The sequence below is a fragment of the Acinonyx jubatus genome, chromosome C1, assembly GCF_027475565.1.
Source record: "Acinonyx jubatus isolate Ajub_Pintada_27869175 chromosome C1, VMU_Ajub_asm_v1.0, whole genome shotgun sequence".
Lineage (NCBI taxonomy): Eukaryota > Metazoa > Chordata > Mammalia > Carnivora > Felidae > Acinonyx > Acinonyx jubatus.
The window spans coordinates 116,063,307-116,084,149 of record NC_069381.1 but is presented as its reverse complement, the minus strand read 5'-3'; the positions used below and the strand labels follow the sequence as shown (position 1 = coordinate 116,084,149).

At 45.3% G+C, this 20,843-nt stretch overlaps 1 protein-coding gene across 2 annotated transcripts in view; it reads left to right on the top strand.

Annotated features, from left to right (window-relative positions):
- The window catches only part of RALB (RAS like proto-oncogene B), a 43,257-nt gene extending 36,322 nt beyond the window's left edge, over positions 1 to 6,935 (top strand). For both annotated transcript variants that reach the window (XM_027056001.2, XM_053214904.1), the window contains exon 5: positions 5,332 to 6,935. In XM_027056001.2, coding sequence (XP_026911802.1) covers positions 5,332 to 5,451 — 120 coding nt within the window. In that variant the 3' untranslated portion in view covers positions 5,452 to 6,935. The remainder of the gene's footprint in view (positions 1 to 5,331) is intronic.
- The last annotated feature ends 13,908 nt before the right edge of the window (positions 6,936 to 20,843 follow it).

The window sequence follows — 20,843 nt, the reverse complement described above, 5'->3', positions numbered from 1 at the left end:
AAGAGGGCAAGAGAAACCCAAGCAGGCTCCGTGCTGTCAGCTTAGGGCCTGATGTGGGGCCCGAACTCACGAAACGTGAGATCATGACCTGAGCTGAAACCGAGAGTCAGATGCTAATCAACTGAGCCACCCAGGGGCCCCGACAATGCTGAACATCTGACAGTTGGAAGATCCACCTACTAGTGATCGCTATTGTTAGGTTTTGGGGTTTTTTCTAAAGAACTAAGGTTCAGAGCGGTTGCCACACAGTTAAAGTGAACAGCCTTATAGATGAGGATTTCCCTTCTGCCTTCACCTTGTTTGTTAGCTCTTACTTCATGATCTGTGCTCTTGTAACATCTAAACCCACCTCATTTTGGCAGCCGAGCAGTGGATATGTCTGCTTTGTATTATGCGGCGTCAGCATCTGAAGCCCCCAGATTGCATCTCATGTTGCTCCTTCTTATGGGGAAATAATTCTCCTCTACTTCTTACCTGAGAGGGACAGATTTGTGATCAAGCTTTACTTTAGCTTGAAATGAGTCTAGAAGAACATTGGTGTTTAGGATGTTGGTATTAAAAGGGGCTCCCTTTATTTTTTAAACAATTTTTATTTATTGTTCAAGTGTAATCGACATACAATGTTACATTCACTTCAGGCGCACAACAAATTGATTTAACAATTGTGTATATTACTCAGTGCTCACTATGGTAGATGTAATCACGGTCTGTCACTGTACAATGTTATTACAGTGTTACTGACTATATTCCCTAGGCTGTACTTTTCATCCCTGTGACTTATTTATTTTATAACTGGAAGTTTGTATCTCAAGCCCCCTTTATCTTTTACACCCATCCTCCCACCTTCCTCCCCTTGGGCAATCACCAGTTTGTTCTCTGTATTTGAGTCTGTTTTTGTTTGTTTTGTTTTTTTAGATTCCACATGTAAGTGAAATAATATGGCATCTGTCTTTCTCTGTCTTATTAGGGGAGCCAAATACCCCCTAGGTCCATCCATGTTGTTGCAAATGGCAAGCTTTCCTTCTTTTTACATGCCTGAGTGATATCATTCCACTGTATATATGTTCCACATCTTCTTTATCCATTCATCTATCGATGGATTGCTTCCACAATTTGGCTGTTGTAAATCATGCTGCTATATACATCAGGGTGTGTATATCTTTTCAAATTAGTGTTTTCATCTTCTTTTGGTAAATACCCAGTAGTGCAATTACTGGATCATATGGTTTTCCTGTTTTTCATTTTTTGAGGAACCTCCATACTGTTTTCCACAGTGACTGCACCAGTTTGCATTCCCACCAGCAGGGCAGGGAGCGGTCCCTTTTCTCCACATCATTGTCAACACTTTTCTTTTCTTTTTGACAAAATACTAGCCTGACTGGTGTGAGAGGTGATTATCTCATTACGGTTTTGATTTGCATTTCCCTGAGGATTACTGATGTGTCTTTTCATGTGCCTGCTGGCCGTCCTTGTGTCTCCCTGGCTAAAATGTCTATTCAGGTCCTCTGTGTATTTTTAAATCAGATTATTTGGTTTTTAGGTGTTGAGTTGTAGAAGTTCTTTATATCCTGGATATTAACCCCTTATCGGATATATGATTTGCAAGTATCTTCTCCCATTTGGTGAGTTGTCTTTTTCTTTTGTTGATGGTTTCCTTCCCTGTGCAAAGGCTTTTTATTTCAGTATAGTCCCAGTAGTTTATTTTTGCTTTTGTCTCCCTTGCCTGAAGAGACAGATCCATAAATATGTTGCTCAGGCTGATGTCCAAAAAATGACTGCCTGTGTTTTCTTTTTATTTTCCCTCAAGTTTTTATTTAAATTCCAGTTAGTTAACATACAGTATAATAATAGTTTCAGATGTACAATATAGTGATTCATTGTTTCCATGCAACACCCAATGCTCATGCCTCTGTTTCTTTTATGAGTTTTATGGTTTTAGGTCTCACATCTAGGCCTTTAATCTATTTTGAGTTTATTTTTGTGTGTGGTGTAAGAAAGTGGTCCAGCTCCATTCTTTTGCATGTGGCTGTCTAGTTTTCCCAGCACCATTTATTGAAAAGACTCACCCCCCCGCCCCATGCATGTTCTTGCCTCCTTTGTCTTAGATTAGTTGACCATATAATCATGGGTCTGTTTCTCTGCCCTCTCTCCTATTCTGTTGATCCTTGTGTCTGTTTTTGAGCCAGTACCAAACTGTTTGGATTACTAAGGCTTTGGAGACGTATATGTTGAAATCTGGGATTATGATACCTCCTTCTTTCTTAAGACTGATTGGCTTTTCAAAGTCTTTTGTGGTTCCATACAAATTTTATGATTATTTGTTCTAGTTTTGTGAAAAATACCATTGGTATTTTGATAGGGATTGCACTGAATCTCTAGATTGCTCTGAGGAGGATGGACACTTTAGCAATATTAATTCTTCCAGTCTGTGAACATGAAATATCTTTCTATTTGTTTGTGTCATCTTTAATTTCTTTTATCAGTGTCTTACAGTTTTCAGAGTTGAGGTCTTTCACGCCTTGGTAGAGTTTATTCCCACCAAGGTGTTTTATTCTTTTTGGTGCAATTGTAAATGGAATTGTTTTCTTCATTCTTCTTTCTGCTACTTCAGTTTTGGTATATAGAAACACAACAGAGTTTTGTATATTAATTTTGTATCCTGCAACTTTATTGAATTTATTTATCTCTTCTAATAGTCTTTGTGTGTGTGTGGTATCTTTAGGGTTTTCTATATATAGTATCATGTCATCTGCAAATAGTGACAGTTTTACTTCTTCCCTTTTAATTTGTATGCCTTTTATTTCTTTTTCTTGTCTTATTGCTGTGGCCAGGACTTCAGTACTATTTTGAATAAACGTGGTGAGAGTGGACATCTTTTCTTGTTCTTGATCATAGAAGAAACACTCTCAGTTTTTCACCATTGAGTATGATGTTAGCTGTGGGTGTTTCATATATGGCCTTTATTATATTGAGGTATATTCCCTCTAAATCCACTTTGTTGGGAGTTTTTATCATGAGTGGATGTTGTATTTTGTCACATGCTTTTTCTGTGTCTATCGAGATGATCATATGGTTTTTATCCTTTCTTTTTTTTAATGTGATATATCACATTGATTTGCAAATATCGAATCACTCCTGTATCTCTGGAATAAATCCCACCTGATTGTAGTGAATGATACTTCTAATTATTGTGAATTTAGCTTGCTGATATTCTGTTGAGGATTTTTGCATCTGTGTTCATCAGAGATATTGGCCTGTAGCTTTCTTTTCTTGTGGTGTCTTTCTCTGGTTTCGGTATTAGGGTAATGCTGGTCTCCTAGAATGAATTTGGAAGTTTTCCTTCCTATTCTTTTTTTTTGGAATAGTTTGAGAAGAATAGGTATTAGTTCTTCTTTAATGTTTGGTGCAATTTACCCTTGAAGCCATCTGGTCATTGACTTTTATTTGTTGGGAGGGTTTTATTTTTTTATTTTTATTTTTTTTTATTACCAATTCAATTTTGTTACTAGTAACCGGTCTGTTCAAATTTTCTATTTCTTCCTAATTTCGTTTGGGAAGATTGTATGTTTCTAGGACTTTATCCATTTCTTCCAGCTTGTCCAGTTTGTTGGCATATAATTTTTTAATATTCTCTTAAAATTCTTTTTATTTCTGTGGTGTCAGTCATTATTTCTCCTCAGAAAGGGTTGGCTTTATTTTACTTATTTTTTAAATGTTTATTTATTTTGAGAGAGAGAAAGAGAGAGAACATGAGTGAGTGTGAGTGGGGGAGGGGCAGAGAGAGACCGGGAGAGAGAATCCCAGCAGCATTCTGACAGCGCAGAGTCTGACGTGGGGCTCGAACTCATAAACTGTGAGATCATGACCTGAGCCGAAATCCAGAGTCAGATGCTTCACTGACTGAGCCACCCAGGCAGCCCAGAAAGGGTTCACTTTAGAAGCATTTTGGTAGCGTCTGCAATATAAATCTGTCTGTAATGTGAAGTATGTTCACTCGCTATTTTTTCCCTCTATTATTTCTCAGCCCTTATGCTGATTGCTGTGCCGTTCCAAATCTCTTTCTTTGTATCAAATTGTTTCCTAGTTGTAGAAAACACACAGAAAATCCAGACATGTATTTCATTTAAAAAACACCGGGAAGGCTTTCTTGGCCTGGAACCCGGGATGTGTAGTTTTTGACAGGCTGGTGGGGGTTGGGGCTGTTGCAGGCTAGCTTGTATCTCCTTCCTCCGCTGGACCAGCTTGACCTGCCAAACAGGACCCAGCAGAAACTTATGACTGGCAGCATTGTATTCGCCTGTACACAGTTTACACGAAAGGTTGATAAGATCAGCCCGTGAACAACTTTGTCATCATTTTAAATTGGACACATTCCATCCTCCTCCTGCCTTTGCTGTTAGAACAAAACGAAAAAGCCGTAACATTTGAAGTTGTTCACTGCTGCTCTTGTGGGTGGGGTGCTTAGGTCATTTTGTGGGGAGGGGGGTGCCTTTTTGTGCCTGGAGCTGGTGGTAAATGCATGTGGAGTCCCCCACTCAGAAAGCTCCATCTTCCTTTTCACCAAGAAGACGGTATGTCTATGGAAATAAAAGGAGGTTGTCGTTTTGTGTGAACATCTGAAGATTAAAGCCTGCACTCAGCCTCTTGCTTCCAGTCTCTATTACTCCCTCTGAGAAATCTGAAATGTTTCTTTGTCTCAGGCTTATTTTGTCTGCTTGGGTGTCATGGGCACTTTGGCATGATTGCTGGAGGCAGAGGGCAAAACCCAAACTATCTGACAGATGATAATTTGTATCTGAATAGTACATTGCATTCAGAGGACAAGTCATATCAGTTCTTGATAAAGTGCCTTTCAGCTAACGTCTCAAGGCACAGTGGCTGCTCCTGGGAATGAGGGTAGGGGCTGCTTGTGGAGGGGTGGTGGGACAGCACATCTCTCCTCTCCTGTCCCAGTTTCCTAGTGCAGGAGCCTCAGTTTGTTTATGGTTTATTTCCTCTTCTCTCAACCCCACCATGTTCCAAGTCGCTAGTCTTGCTGGAGAAGCCGTCAGGCATAATGATGTTCCTACCTGTACAGGGTCGTGATTAGGATTACATAAGGTGTGGTGGTATATAAGAAAGCACCCAGTAGCAGGTACGCATGTTCTTAACCTTTCCTGGTGGTTGCAAATGCTAGAAAGTCTAATGCAAAATTTGGCTCAGGGTTTATAAAAACAAGTTTGCTTTATGCTTTAAAATGTGACTACATATCCTGCTTAGTGGAATTGCTTCATGAAATCATTAAATGGCTTTTTCCTCCCTATTCTTTTCGTTCCTTCCTCCGCACCCCAGGTGTTCTTTGACCTAATGAGAGAAATCAGAGCCAAAAAGATGTCAGAGAACAAAGACAAGAACGGCAAGAAAAGCAGCAAGAACAAGAAAAGTTTTAAAGAAAGATGTTGCTTACTGTGAATGCCAAGATGGCGGATGAAGCAATCACCGCTAAGGACATAGGGTGGGCTCATTAAGGGAAGCGTATAGTCGACTTCTTGGTGTATTCCCTGCTCTCCCAACCTCATTCACGCATACTTCTTTAAATGGGGAAAATATTTGTGAACCAGTGGCTGGCAGAAGAAATAAGCCCTTGTCTATGCATCAGAATGGCTACTTTGTCAGGAGGTTTTGGAGTTTCCTTCTCTCTCCCTCTCTCCCTCCCAAAAGTTTAATCACGTGTGTAGTGCTATAGGTAGGAAATAGTCAAGTGTTAATTAAAGAGAAATACAGTGTCGCAGCATCTTCTTCCCCACCCCCCTAGTTTTATAACGTTACCATCTTTTATTTTGGAATAAAAAATGTCCTATTTTATTAGGTTTGGGGAGAGGTGGGTAGGATAAGACTCTCCCCAACTCTTATCAGCTTAACAGAAGTATTCAAAAAAATCCACTAAGTTCTAAGGACACTGAAAAATTCAGAGATTTTTTTGTGTGTGATAAGTTTCTTGGCAATACCCTGCAGATCTGAAGCACCGTGAAAAAATAAAATAAATATGAATCGGGCCAGATGGGTCAGTAACAAGCTCATAAATCCTTCTTAGATACGAAAAATGAAAATCAAATTCTTCATGTGTAAAAGTTAGCCAATTACAGCCTGTGTTGGCTATTTCTCCCCTATAGGATCCTGAATTTTGTGTAGAAGCTTCTTTTTAGCAGATTAAGTGAAGACTCCAGAGTAGTATGCTTTATACATGGCATACTTTCCTTATCAGAGCAAAAAATCTATCTTTGGTTGTATCCTTCCCTAACTGCCAGCCAAGGTGAGACCCCTCCTTCTCCACTGGTAACCGATGTCTGTCCTTCTGGTCGACCTCTCTGCGTGCAGAGGTTGAGAAAGCCTCTTCCTTTGTTTCTTTTAAGTATAATGAGTGCTTCTGAAGAATGTGATGAGTTCAAATTGTATCCTCAAATCATGAAGCCAGCGCCAGTGTCAGACATTCTGCTACCTCTCATAGAATTGCTCTGTAATTCTAAATTTAAAATTAGAAGATGTGGGAAAGGATAGGTTAAGCCATTGCTTTTTACCTCTGAGAATTGGCTGCTGTTTCTAATATAATTTTATTCTGAGACAGCCATAGAGTTGGTTCGAAAAAGGCTCTTATTGATGAGATATGGTAAGCTTTTTTGTATATCGATATTCTAAATTTAGCAACCAGAAAAATTTTTCCTCAGGAAAGGAGTACTGTGATGAAAACCCAGTATTCAGCACATGTCCCCCCATTTTTTGGAAGTGACATTTCACATATAGGTGCCAAAAGGGAACTGGGGTGGGGAGAGTGGGAACCTTTCACATTTATGGTTATTACGGAAATTGTGGAAATTATGATCTGACTGGGAAGCAATCTTGTATCACCTCCCAAAGAATCATGGGTCTTTTTTAAATAAAAAAAGCAGACAAATACACTTTTTCAGGGCTTCAAGCTTTTTATTTTACCCTTTTGTCATACATGTACAATGCAAGTATTAAAGAAACTGACAGTAACTCGTTCATTATTGATTATGTTAGGTTTTCTGTGATATCAGACAAACTTTATTTCTATTAATCCTTTGAACTGGACTGTGGGAAATAAAATTTAAATATAAATAGTATTTTAACTCCATCTTTCCTTTGGGAGAGAGGACTACTCTTCTTAAAATTTCCTTCTAATGTGTATTTATTTATTTTGAGAGAGAAAGAGCGAGTGAGTGGGAGAGGGGGAGAAGGAGAGAGAGAATCTCAAGCAGGCTCCATGCTGTGAGCACAGAGCCTGACGCGGGGCTCGATCCCATGTGCCGTGAGATCATGACCTGAGCTGAAATCAAGAATCGAATGCTTGACCGACTGAGCCACCCAGGCCCCCCTCATAAAATTTGAAAACTTGAAGGTAATCACACACTTGAGGTTTTTCAAACAACCTTTTTTCTTTTCATCCTGGTTTGCTACCCGTTTGATATCAGTTCTGGTCAGTAGTAGGTAGATTTGGAGTATGTACAAATATATTAAAGACGGTATGAATTATTTCATGCTATAGAAATTATTCCTGGTAGGTGCTATCGGTATATTTCTAAAATTATATTTAACTGGATAGCAATCAGAAATGCATCTTCTTAAAGAATTTATACATATGAAAATCTTTTGCATAGAAAAATAAGGGGGTGGTGCTATTTAGAAATTGGAAACATAGTTACTTGCTAAATGATTCTATATTGTGTCCAGGGCCTACCATTATCTTCCTAAAGTATTCGTTCTAGAACTATTTAAGCACCTACTTGATGTCAGTCTGCATTCTAGGTGCTGGGGTACAGTATTGAACCAGGTAGGCAAGAGCTCTGCTCTCCTGGAGCTTATATTCCAGTGAGGAAAGAGACAAATAAGTGAGACCATCAGGGTAAGTATTTTGATGAAAATAAAACTGGGTAATATGACAGGAAGTTTCTGGGCTGTAGAGCGGATTTTGATTGCGTGGTCAACAAGCTTCTCCAGGGAAGTGACATTTAAGCTGAGACTGCAGATGTGACGGAGCAACCATGTGCCAAGCCACTTGGGTGGGTGCAGGGAGCTTCCCAGGCTAGGTAGGGAACCGCAGGTCCAAAGGCCCTAAGGTGTTCGGGAAAAGACCCCAAGGACCATATGGCTGGAGTATAAAGACGGTGGGTAGAGTAGTAGAAAAAGATGTAGCAGTTTACGATGACATGAAGTGATGTGGGGGGAAAAATACCTAGACACATAATTTGCTGCAAGTATCCGATTTTGTCAAATCCAAGGCACCATTAATTGTAAGAAGTCACCGTAATTTATACAGCACAAAGGAAAAACCCTGCTAATTAAGTGAACCCATCCTGATTCCAGTGACATAAAAGTGTGGGGAAAACTGCATGTTTTGGATGCGGCCAAGTACAATATGTACGTTTAAGTGACAGCTGAAATGCAGAATTCACCTCTGTTGGTCTAGAAGCTACATTATAATGAAATACAATAGAAGCTTGAACAGTAGGTAAGTATTAACCCTGGGAGAGTATACATAGGTAGATACAGTTAATGTTATAGTAGTAAACTTAACTTGGATGTTTTTGTTTTAAACATTTGTTAAAACGAATCAAAATTGTAACCACATGTGTTTTAAAACTCCTACGGTCTAGAAGTGTCTGGGATGGAAGGTCTCTGGTCCTGCTCTTCCTACTCCTGCCCTGCTCCCTGAAAGTCATAGTCAACCATTTCTGTTCTGAGATCATTCGGTAGGTGCTCCTGAGTTTCTCAATACTGTTCTTACGCCATGATTTCTTGATTTTTCCACCTCAGACGTCCCCGGTGACAGCTTGCTGTGGTAGATGAGAGTGTAGCTCACTGTGTTCCTTACCCCTACCCCATTTTTGACCATAACAGGATGGTTTTAATTCCTCTCTTGGTGACTGTTAACACCATTTATTTATTTACTTATTTATTTATTAAACTTTTTATTTTGTTATTTTTTTATATTTATTCATTTTTGAGAGAGAGAGAGAGAGAGGGAGACATAGAGCGCAAGTGGGGGAGGGGCAGAGAGAGAGGGAGACACAGGATCCAAAGCAGGTTCCAGGCTTGGAGCCGTCAGCACAGAGCCCGATGCGGGGCTTGAACTCACGAACGGTGAGATCATGGCCCCGGGCCAAAGTTGGACACTTAACTGCCTGAGCCACCCAGGTGCCCCTAAACTTTTTGTTTAATGTTTTTTATTTTTGAGAGAGAGAGAGAGAACAAGAACGAGCAGGGGAGGGGAAGAAAAAGAGGGGATCAGAGGGTCTGAAGTGGGCTCTGTGCTGACTGCAGAAAGCCCCATACAAGGCTCGAACTCACAAACCATGAGATCATGACCTGAGCCGAAGCTGGACGCTTAACCGACTGAGCCACCCAGGCACCCCTTAAAACTATGTGTAAACTTCTTGTTTGTTATTCATGCAACTCTTGGCTCCCCACTCTGAAAGGTGAGGACATTAACATTCCTGCCCTTTGTCTCTTGACTCCCTCCTTTCTCTGTGACACCTTTCACCTGTATATTATCAAGGTCGATGACATGAACATTCCATTCTGTGACTGTCACTCAAGCCTCCCTGCTTTATCCGCAGATTAATTTTAAAGGTGGAGTACCACTCAACGACAATTAGATTTTGAGGCCAACATAACTTTGACTCACTGCCGAGCTGAGTACCGTGTGCTAATGGTGTCTCCTTCAGGCGTCGCCGTTCTGGCCACACCCCACCAAGGAGAGCGGCCAGAGCATCCAGTCACGTGGGCTCTTCCATCAATGGCCTGAGTCACTCCCACTTCAGCTCGCTTCCACTGGAGACCGTCTCCTGGGCAGGGTCCCCTCCTTCCTCCCATTTTTCCTGAAGTTTGATTGCTTTTTTGTTGTTGAGAAGATAATGATGTGTCTTCTTTTCCCAAGGCCACTTTCTTTCTGTCGCTTGGGATCTGCTTCCATTCTTTGGAAAACGTCAGAGCTCAACGATCGCCTGATCGTTGGACTCCTGACTTCCTAGGTCTTCTGTGCAACTGCCGTACTGAGATTTGTTTCATTGGGCCCTCGGGTCAGTTCTAGCTTCCTCGGTCTCCCATATCTTCCTTTACTGGTTTTCAGCCTTGTCTTGCTGGATTACGTTTTCGGAAAGGGTGCACTGGAGGTAAGCTTTCAGAGTCTCTCGGTCCGTATGAAATACTGTTACCTTTGCCTGCCTTCAGCTGCTGGCTTGGCTTGGCATGGAATTCTACGTTCAAAATAACTTTCCCTTAGAACTTAGAGGCTTTGCCTCATTGTCTTCAAGCACCTGCCGCTGCCGCTAAAGCTGGTGTTACTCTGCTTGCAACCCCTTGTTACGGGTGCCCGGCTTCCCCTCCGCCCATGGACTCGTAGAGAATCTTCTCTTCATCTGCACTGTCCAGATGACACAGTGGCTGATCTAAATGCGGGTCTTCCCTATTCCTCCGGCCCGGCACTCGGTGGTGCCTTTCAGTGAACAATGACACCTCTTCAGCTCTAGAATAATGCGTTTCTGAAGTTGGGGGTGGGGGTGACAATTCCTCTCTTCCGTTTTCTGTGCTTTCTTTCCAAAACCTCTGCTCTCTGCTTTTGGAGCTCTTAGATTCGTATCTGCGTCGTCTCTTCCTGTATGTTCCAGGTTTATTTTTTCTCGGAACCACCCTCTCCCTCCCTCCCTCCCTCCCTCCCTCCCTCCCTCCCTCCCTCCCTCCCTCTCTCTCTCTCTCGCTCTCTCTCGCTCTCTTTTTCTGTCTCCCCATCTCCTTTCATCACCTGTGATTTGCCAAACACTGTTGGAGGTCCTCAAGATCCAGCAGTGACCAAACATGAAATTCTTTGCTCTCCTGGAGCTTATACTAGCGGAATCAGCTTTTATTGTCTAACTCATTATTTACGTCTGTGTGTGTGTGAACCACAGCTTTCTTTGTCTCTAATTGTTCCTTTCTCATAGCAACTGTTGTTGGCCTCCTGGATGCAATAGCATGGCTTTCTGAGCATATTAGATCTTTGGAAAGTTCTATATCCAGAGTTACCTTTGTTTAATTTTTATGCAGTTTTTCTCTTCATTCTGTTCTTTATTTTCTTTAAGCTGCAATTTTCCTCAAACATCCGGTGACCTGGTTGTCCAGCCAGCCCTTTACTTATGAGGGGCTGCAGAGACGGGCCAGGAGCTCCGTGTACACGGGCGGGGCCTGTGATGCAGCAGGCTTGACTTGGGGTGAATGTGGGGCACACCAGTCATGGTGCCCCAGGCCCCTAACATCCACAGCAGGGAAGGTGTACTCTGGGGTGGGGGGCAGCTGCCGGGCTGGCCTCCTTGGTTCTCCCCACGTACTCTTTTTCTCTCAAAAGCAGAGCCCCGGGGACAGATGCAGTGTTGGCTGCAGGAGCAGGGTGCACTGTTTCCCAGCAGACCTCTGACCTCGCTATTTCCAGCCCCACTCCATACCCCGGCTGCTCGGTCTGCAGATTTGGGGTTCCTTCTGGGCAGCCCACTCCTCCCCTCCACAGCCCCTTCTTCTTTTTTGTCTCCCAGTGCCCTTCTGGAGGGCAGCCTTGTCAAACTCCTGCATCGACTGGTGGCTGTCTCGTTCTCTTGGCTGTTGGACTTCTGCTTGACTAGGACTTGAACAGAGGCATCAGGAAACAGGAGGGACTGACATTTGAGCTTACTCTTCCATTTTGACCTGCTCCCATTTTCATAAGTACTTACTATGTCCTTTTGTTGCAGACCAGTGTTGAATAGAAGGTAGAGTGAAACCATTGATCTGACCTTCTGCAGAGGTCCTCTTGAACTCAGGGGCCTGTGGCAATCCCTGTTCTATAGTAGTGTGGACTTCATCATTTGGGGTCGGACCTGGGTCTGGCCAGTTGTCTTCTGCCATCAACTTTATTTTGTTTTTATTTAAAAATTGTTTAACATTTCTGAGAGAGAGGGAGAGACAGAGCATGATGGGGGGAGGGGCACAGAGAGAAGGGGATAGAGTATTCGAAGCAGGCTCCAGGCTCCGAGCTGTCAGCACAGAGCCCGATGTGGGGCTGGAACTCGTGAACCGCGACATCATGACCTGAGCCGAAGTCGGACGCTTCACCGACTGAGCCACCCACACGCCCGGGGGATGTAAAAATGTTAAAACTATTCTGGGCCCTTGGGTTTATGGCTCTCACTATGAAGAAAGATACTTCCTCTAATACCGCTCCCCTCCTCCTGTCTTTGTCTAATTTAAATGCTAGAGCGTGTCCGGACATAGTATAGCTAACTATTAATTTCTACTCATTCAGATGCGTGCCACCAAGCTAGATGCTCTGTTATACTGATAGAATTGTCAGAAGTATCGCTAGAAGGACTCACACATGCGTTCCTCATGGTAGAACACAGCTTTTGATTGTGTCTGAGAAACTCCGTAATATGGCCGAGCTGGGGGGTATTATCTCCCCGCCCAGGCCGTGAAGAGAGCTTGTGTGCTCAGCCCTGAGGGGAATGAAGGCCCAGCTGCCACGAGGGCAAAGTTGCTTTTCTGTAGCATCTCATCTCCATGCTCTGACTGAAACATCTTCATTTTTTTTTTTAATGTTTATTTTTGAGAGAGAGAGAGAGAGAGAGAGAGAGAGAGAGACACGGAGTGTGAGCGGGGGAGGGGCAGAGAGAGAGGGAGACACAGAATCGGAAGCAGGCTCCGGGCTCTGAGCCGTCAGCCCAGAGCCCAACGCGGGGCTCGAACTCACGGACCGCGAGATCGTGACCTGGCTGAAGTCAGACGCCCAACCGACTGAGCCACCCAGGCGCCCCTATCAACTTTATATTTTATCAACAAGCTTAATTATTTCTAGTAGTTAAACCAAATGCATCTCAAGGTGAGTGTACCACAGGAATCAAAAGGGTACCTCGGTCGCCTTCTTAAGGGTTGTCACCAAATAGCCCCTGTGTATTTTCAGTCGTTACGACTGGAAAAGCTTTCCTACCATCTGATTTACCTGGTGAAAACAAACGTATGCTATCATTCTTTTCAATCTGTCGTAACATATGTAAATGTGGACTGGGACTTACGTTCGTGAGTCCCACACTGGCTTTGGCGAGAAGGCGCAGGCAAGATGGTTTCTCGGCCCGCGAAGCTTCCTCACCTCATCACCGCCAGGCACCTAGCTCCGGCCGTGGTTCTCAGCTGGTGGGCCAGGGCGGGCGGCTAGTGGAGTGTGTGACGTGCAGGGGACGGTGTCCTGGCTGTGGAGACCCCGGGCTGTAGCTTCCTAAAGGGCTCTGGTCACCGGCAGCACTTCCCAAGGCAGTCGGCCATCGCTCAGGTCATGCTGTGCGGATCGTGTCGTCTGTTGGGAATAAATTGCATTTGGGCTGTGTACAGGTGTTGTTGTTGTTGCTACAGAGATGCTTGAACTGTGTAGGTGTAGGAACATAGTACCTAGGAAATTTTTTTTCCTTTTTGTCTTTAATGGTGAAGCCAATTATTATTTACCTCATGCCCGGGAGAGGGAGCCTTGTGTCCCAGGAACATGAACCCGATGCCTGTCGTGAACTCCATTTCCACCAGCCTGTTTGGGGCAAAGATGCCAGGGACAACCTATGAAAAATAGGAATTTCTCGGGGCGCCTGGGTGGCTCAGTTGGTCGAGCGTCCGACTTCGGCTCAGGTCAGGATCTCACAGTTTGTGAGATCTCACAGCTCGGGGCCTGGAGCCTGTTTCGGATTCTGTGTCTCCCTCTCTCTGCCCCTTCCCCGTTCATGCTCTGTCTCTCTCTGTCTCTCAAAAATGAATAAACTTTAAAAAAACTTTTTTTAAAAAGAAAGAAAAATAGGAATTTCTGATTTCCTGAAAAATCTGAGGTCTTTTTCAATTTTCGCTCCTGTTTTCCTGTCTTTGTTTTTCTCCTCGTTCTCCTTGTACCTCTGACTGTTCTGGGTCCTGTGCCGTTACTGGCTTTACACTTGCCCACTCTATTTTTTTTAAATGATCTTTTGAAAAAAGTATTTATTTATTTTTTAAAGTTATTTATTTTGAGAGGGAGAGAGAGAGAGAGAGAGAGAGAGAGAGAGAGAGAGAGAGAGAGACCAGTGGGGGAGGGGCAGAGAGAGAGAGGGGATAGAGGATCCAAAGCAAGCTCTGTGCTGACAGCAGAGAGCCTGATTCAGGGCTCAAACTCCCGAACCGTGAGATCATGTCCTGAGCCAAAGTCAGATGTTTAACCAAATGGCCAGCGTTTGTTTGTTTGTTTGTTTGTTTCTTTCTTTCTTTCTTTCTTTCTCTCTCTCTCTTTCCTTCCTTCCTTCTTCCTTCCTTCCTTTCCTTCTTTCCTTTTTCTTTCTCTTTCTTTCTCTTTCTTTCTCTTTCTTTCTCTCTCTCTTTCTTTCTTTCTTTCTTTTTCCTTCCTTCCTTTCTTTCTTTTTCTTTTCTTTCTTTCTTTCTCTCTCTTTCTTTCTTTCTTTCCTCCTTTCTTTCTTTCTTTTCTTTCTTTCTTTCTTTCTTTCTTCTTTCTTTCTTTCTTTCTTTCTTTCTTTCTTTCTCTTTCTTTCTTTCTTTCTTTCTTTCTCTTTCTTCCTTTCTTTCTCTTTCTTTCTTTCTTTCTTTCTTTCTTTCTTTCTTTCTTTCTTTCTCCTTCCTTCCTTCCTTCCTTCCTCCTTTCTTTCTTTCTTTCCTCCTTTCTTTCTTTCTTTCTTTCTTTCTTTCTTTCTTTCTTTTCTTTCTTCTTTCTTTCTTTCTTTCTTTCTTTCTTTCTTTCTTTCTTTCTTCAGTTTATTTAATTTGAGAGGGTGGGAGGAGGGGAGAGAGAGAGAGAGAGAGAGAGAGGGAGACAGAATCCTAAGCAGGCTCTGTGTTGCCAGCAGAGCCTGACGGGCTTGAGCTCAGGAACCACAAAATCATGACCTGAGCCAAAATCAAGAGCTCCACCGAGGGAGCCATCCAAATGCCCCACATTGTCTTTCTAAAGCTCAGATCTGACCATCCCTTCACCCTGACTGTTCTATGGCCTGGACCTAGCACACTGGCTGCCCGCGGCCTTCCCGTCACTCGCTGCCCTCCCTCCCTCCATGCCGCCTGACTGCCACCTCGTCCCAGAACATGCCAAGGGCTTTCCAGTCACATCCACTTGTTACGGCTCTCCTGGTCATTCCTTAGCACCCCCTCATACAGGTGCTTGCTGCTTCTCTGTGTGCTCTTTGTCCCTGTTGTCACAGAGGGCCCAGTGAGCCCCGTGAGCACATGCCCCGTGGGCTCTTCAACTCTGTCTCGGCCTCAAACTGTATTTGGCTCATTGCCACATCTTAACTGTTGGCTAAATGGAACAAAATAGCTCAAATATAAAGTCTTATATGCAGTCTTGATGACATACTTAAGTTTCTTTATAAGGCAGTGGCTGTCTGAAGGACCGCTACCAAGAGGCAAAGCAAGTCAGAGCTAACACTGTTGCCTTGGAAAGTCTGGAAGACGGGTTTCTCCAAGCCCGGATCTGAAGGCTGATTTGTGTCTCCGCCCGCATGGGGGATCAACCTGCCACACGGGCTGGCGGCCCGAGTGTTCCCCACCTTAGCTGCTGGGCTGAGCCAGACCGCCCGTCCTTTTCTGCCCTGTCCTTCCTAGGAACGTTGGCTGGCTCTCCTTCCTTCTCCACGGCAGCCTCCAAAGCATGCAAGTGTTCGTCTGTGTGACTCTTCTCTTGTCCTCCCCTCCCGTTTCTTACCCTGGACTGCATGTACTTTGGGGATGACCAGGCATCGGTGGTCTGGTGGCCATGGTGGCCTTCCCACTCCGGCCTCTCCACATCGCAGCCCACAGTGTGCACCCTGCCTTAGCAGCTGGGCTAAAAGCACCCCTGTAAGGTGCCGCTGCCCGCCGTCCAGGGAAGTACAAATGATTTGGCACACTCCAGGCCATCGATGGGACTGCCTCAGATAAGCACTCGAGCCAAGTTCCAGTCGTGGCGCACCAGGGCTGTGGAGACGTGGCCCTGGGACAGGCCCGCCTGCAGCGCCCCAGCTATGAGACCAAACCTCTTCTCTGGAGGGATTCTGGAGCTGCTCCCGGCAAAGCCCCAGGGATCTCACCCTTGCTTGCCCTCTGATGCCGGCTCGCCCGGTGTCCTGGGAGCCCGGCGCTCTCTCTTTCGCGGAGCAGGCCCCATGCTCAGCATGAGGGACATTGCCCTGGCCCTGCAGCCGGACAGACCTCCGTTTGAATTCTGGCTCTGCCCCACGTTAGCTATGTGACCGGGGCGCATCCGTAAAATGGCCTGGTAAGAGGACCACAAAGGTCACTGCTTTGCGAGTGCTTTCCCCCATCTCGCTATGAACCCATCCTGCCTGGAATCTTCTCTGCCCCCACTCCTCCTAAAGTCCTACCCATCCTTGCAGGGCCACCGCCCCAGAAAGGTGGTCCTCGGGTGGCAGTGGACACTGTACCACAGGGAGCATGGAAGCCCTGACCCCTTCACAGCCACCCGAGTACCCACCTTCTCAGAAACCTTTCTTGAGGGACAGAAACAGAGTGTGCACGCATGAGCGGGGGAGGGGCAGAGAGAGAGTCCCAAGTGGGCTCCTCACTGTCCCCGCAGAGCCCGACATGGGGCTTGAACCCATGAACCGTGAGATCACGACCTGAGTCGAAATCAAGTGCTGGACGCTCAGGGGAGCCTGGGTGGCTCAGTCAGTTAAGCGACCAACTTTTGATTTAGGCTCAGGTCATGATCTCACAGTAGTGAGATCGAGCTCTGTGTCAGACCGAGTACTGGTCATGGAGCCTGCTTTGTCTCTTTCTCCCCATTCCCTCTCCCCTGATCGATCACTCTCTCTCTCTCTCAAGAAAAAAAAAAAAAAGCTGGACATTCCACTGACTGAGCCACTCAGGTGCCCCTCAGAAGGCTTCTCGCATTTACCTGCTCTATCATGTGTCTTTCCTTAGAATCCTGTCAGATCTTCCTTGCCATCTGCCTTCACTGTCTGTGCTCCTCTTTCCCCCCCACCCCCCCCCACCCTCTGGGGCAGGGTTAGGGTCTCCCCCTGCTTCCTGTGCTTCCTGTGGCACCTGACTCAGTGCCTCCATGGAGAAGCCCCGCTGGTCCTTTGTCTTTGGAAGGGGACACCAATGTCACAGCTTCTTTCATAGGACATTGGTTAAAACCGTGGCAGAGAGCCATGGCTTCCCTAACCTGGCTGCTTTTCGTAAAAGATTTCTAGAGATCTTTCCATGTTATGGGATGAAGAAGCTTACGTAGCAAAGAGGGAAGAGACTACTCAATTGTGATTCAAAAGCAGTTTTAAAAACTGAAATTTCCAGGGCGTCTGGGTGGTTCTGTCTGTTGAGTATCCCATTCTTGATTTCCATTCAAGTCATGATCCCAGGGTCGTGGGATCAGGCCCCGTATCAGACTCCATGCTGAGTGTGGAGCCTGCTTGGGATTCTCTCTCTCTCATTGTCTCTCTCTCTCATTGTCTCTCTCTCTCATTGTCTCTCTCTCTCATTGTCTCTCTCTCTCCCTCTGCCCCTTTCCCCTGCCCATGCATGCTCTCTCCTTCTAAAAAAAAAAGATAGAAATTTCCTTCAAGTCCTTTCTTGAACTGTGTATGTAATGTACACGTAAGAGTAAACCAGCCCAGAGCCTGCAAGAAAGACCTGCTGACTATGTGAAACTCATACCTTGTGTCAGCCTGAAACTTACAATCGTTATTCTTGGAGCATGGCATGCTTTATTGCTTTTCATGTTGGCGGTGTAGACTTCGTGGGTGTCCAATCCAGAGGGAGGTAGGGTTTGCTCTGCAGTTCCTTGATTGCAGAAGGCTAAGAGCACTTTCCCTAAGGTTTTACGTTTGGCAGGTCCAAGATCTCATCACAGCCGGGTATGCAGTGGAACAGCTAGGTCAGGGTGGCACCAAGCATGTTAGCACCTGAACGTGAGTCTCTAGGTCATGGTCAAGGGAATATTTCAGCATATTTCAGAGGCCCTGGGTTTATAAGCATACAGTTCAGCAAACACCCAAAGGAAACTGTAGGTTTCCTGCAAGGTTACATGTTCCTGTAACCACGCACGATTGTTTTGAACTTTGTGAGCTGAATCAGGGAGAAGATTCTGGTAGACTTCCTGTTTAACAAAAGGAACTAAGGTGTTTCTTCCCCCCTACTCTATGTGTTCATCAGAGAGAGAAGTACCACCCAAGGAAACAAAGACAATCAAATCAGAAAACGAGCATAGTAAGACTGGGTTCATCCATTCTGAACTTCTGCTGTAACAAATCGCCATAGGGGAAATGACACAATGGAGTAAGTTAAAATTTTATATTTAGAGAGGACATATGTCGGTATGTACAGACCCCCCGGGTGGTTTTTGTAGAACTGGAGCCCCGGTTTGAATAGCTATTTCTTTCAAATCCTCGGATTGCAAAATGATAGTAATTCCCGAGGAGGACTTTTTTTTTTTTTTTTTTTTTTTTTTTTAAGAATTAGAGCCCTTTAAAAACTTGCCTTTTGAGAAATAATACACTGTGATGTACCCGTTGCCTGTATACGATGTTTAGAATATTCATCAGGGCTTCTCAAAGCAGTTTTTAAATTGAAAATTTCATAGACTTTAAAAACATGGATAAAATACGTTTTAGTCACTCTGCTTCGATGGGTAGTTTAACACTAATAAAAAGGTATGTTTAAAATTTACCGTGCAGTTCTGTGGCCGTTTATTCTGTTGTGATCGCCAGAATCCTCACATGCTCTTGTAAACGGTCGAGTCCTTCAATGTCTGCCTCTTCCCCCACTGGACACGTTCCTCTATGGCCCCAGTGCTTTGCACATTAACAAAGCCATCGAAGACCTCTAGGGGTCATTCTTCTGCCTCCGTCTGGTGCACTGTAAATGCTCCCAGACATGCTTGTTTGTATCCAGAGGCTTCTAAATGGCCACCAGGAGGCACAACCCAACAATGTTGGGGGGGGGGGGGCGGATATGAACTAGCCTGTCAGGGACGATTGAGGACTCTCCTCCCTGGAAGGAGGGCTTGAGCCCAGCAAGCTCATGGGTAGGCTAAGGAGAGTCAGTTATGCGATAGATGCTTGTCCAGTAGCTGTATTTGTGAAAACCCCTGTGCCAGGTGGGTGCTGAAGTGGATGATGGTAGGGCTCCAATGGTAAATAAAGCGAACTTTGCCTTTAATCAGCATACAAACCCCTGGGGCTGTGGTGCTGACAGCTGCTGCATTTCGTGGGCAGAAGGCTTCATTTCATCCCACTGCGTCCCAAGCTCTGGGCTAAGCACTTGGGGGTACAGAACGGAACAGAACACGGCCCTGCCCTCAAGCGGCGCCCAGGTTGTTGGGGAGGACAGGTACACTTTCAACAGTCAGGTCATAAGCTGCTGTGCCACAACGGCCACACAAGATCACGCAATCAACCATCTGACCGCACACGGTAGCAGTGTGTTTCTGGTGTTCTGCAGAATGGCGGAGGAATAAATAGCCCGATCTGGAAGGGGAAGGAAAGCTTCTCAGAGAAGGTGATAACGAGATGAGTTTTGAAGGATGCAAAAGGAGAGAACCAGGCAAAGAAAAGAGACACTTGAAGACAAAGGGAGAACAGGAACAGAGTCAGGAGGATCAGGGAAACCGCCAGTTGCTTGTGGGGAACTCCAAAAAGCTCCACCTTCCAGATGGGAAAAAGGGGAGGCCAGGTGGTGGTGAGTCTCTGGAGCAGGGACTCTTCAGGGAGGAATCTGTCGGATAGGTTGGGAGAGCCTATGGCGTACTGGGGGCCATGGCAATGCTGGGGCGGGAAAGGATGTCCAGGAAACATCAGGCCAAATCCGTTCTTCATCTCCTCTGTCTTCGGGACCCCTTCCTTGACGCGGTTTGCAGCCAGGGGACAGCTTGTGGAAAGAACGTGGGTTTTGAATAGAGCATTCTGGTCTTGGCTTAGCAATGAAGCTCTGTGCCCACTGATGTGTTCCTCGATCTCTCCGAGCATCATTTTCTCATCTCTAAAGTGGGGATAATGACACTCGTCTTGTTAGGGTCTTTTGCAAAAGACCCTAAGACACACACTTAATGAGTGTGTGTGTGTGTGTGTGTGTGTGTGTGTGTGTACAAATCTGTGTGCTGTGCTTGGGTGACGGTAGATGCAGAGTAAAATGGTACATGATGACCCTCGTCTCCATTAGCGGTATTTTACAAGAGGTAAAATGGAGAAAGTCTGATGGGTTAGCTTCTTGCCGTTGACTAGTTGAGATATTTGAAGAGGAGGGTTTGAACTGGGGAGCGACTGAGGAGAAACAGGGAAGGGTTTGGAGTGAAGATGTTTTTCAGAGGTAGAATCAGAATGACTTTGTGATGGGTCAGGGATAGAGGCCGAATCCACAAGGACTTCCGGCTTTCCGCTGGCGGGGGGACCAGAAGGCTGACATCGTACCTTCTGAGACACAAACCATAGTTGTGGGAAAGACAGGAGAACGTAGTAGGGAGAGCCAGCCCTGTGCAGAACTGGCGTCCTCACTCTGGCAAGCAGGCTGTCATGACCGACACCCGGGGCTCCCGTCCCTGCCCGCAGCCCCTCTCCATGACTCAGCCCCTCTGTGCCCATGTTTGCTGTATCTGCTCTGTCGCTGCTGGCACTGACTTTGTGCAGCCCAGCTTCAGCCTTTAATGCCAGACACCCTTCATGGGTGGGTATGCAAGGTATCTATCGCTGTGCAAACAGTGGCTTGAAAAACGTACGTTTGTTATCTCGGAAATCCTGTGAGTGGGGTACAGGTGCAGCTCGGCCGGGGCCTCTGTTCGGGTCCGGATGCCAGCTGGCTGTGTTTTCATCTGGAGGCTTGACAGAAGAAGACTC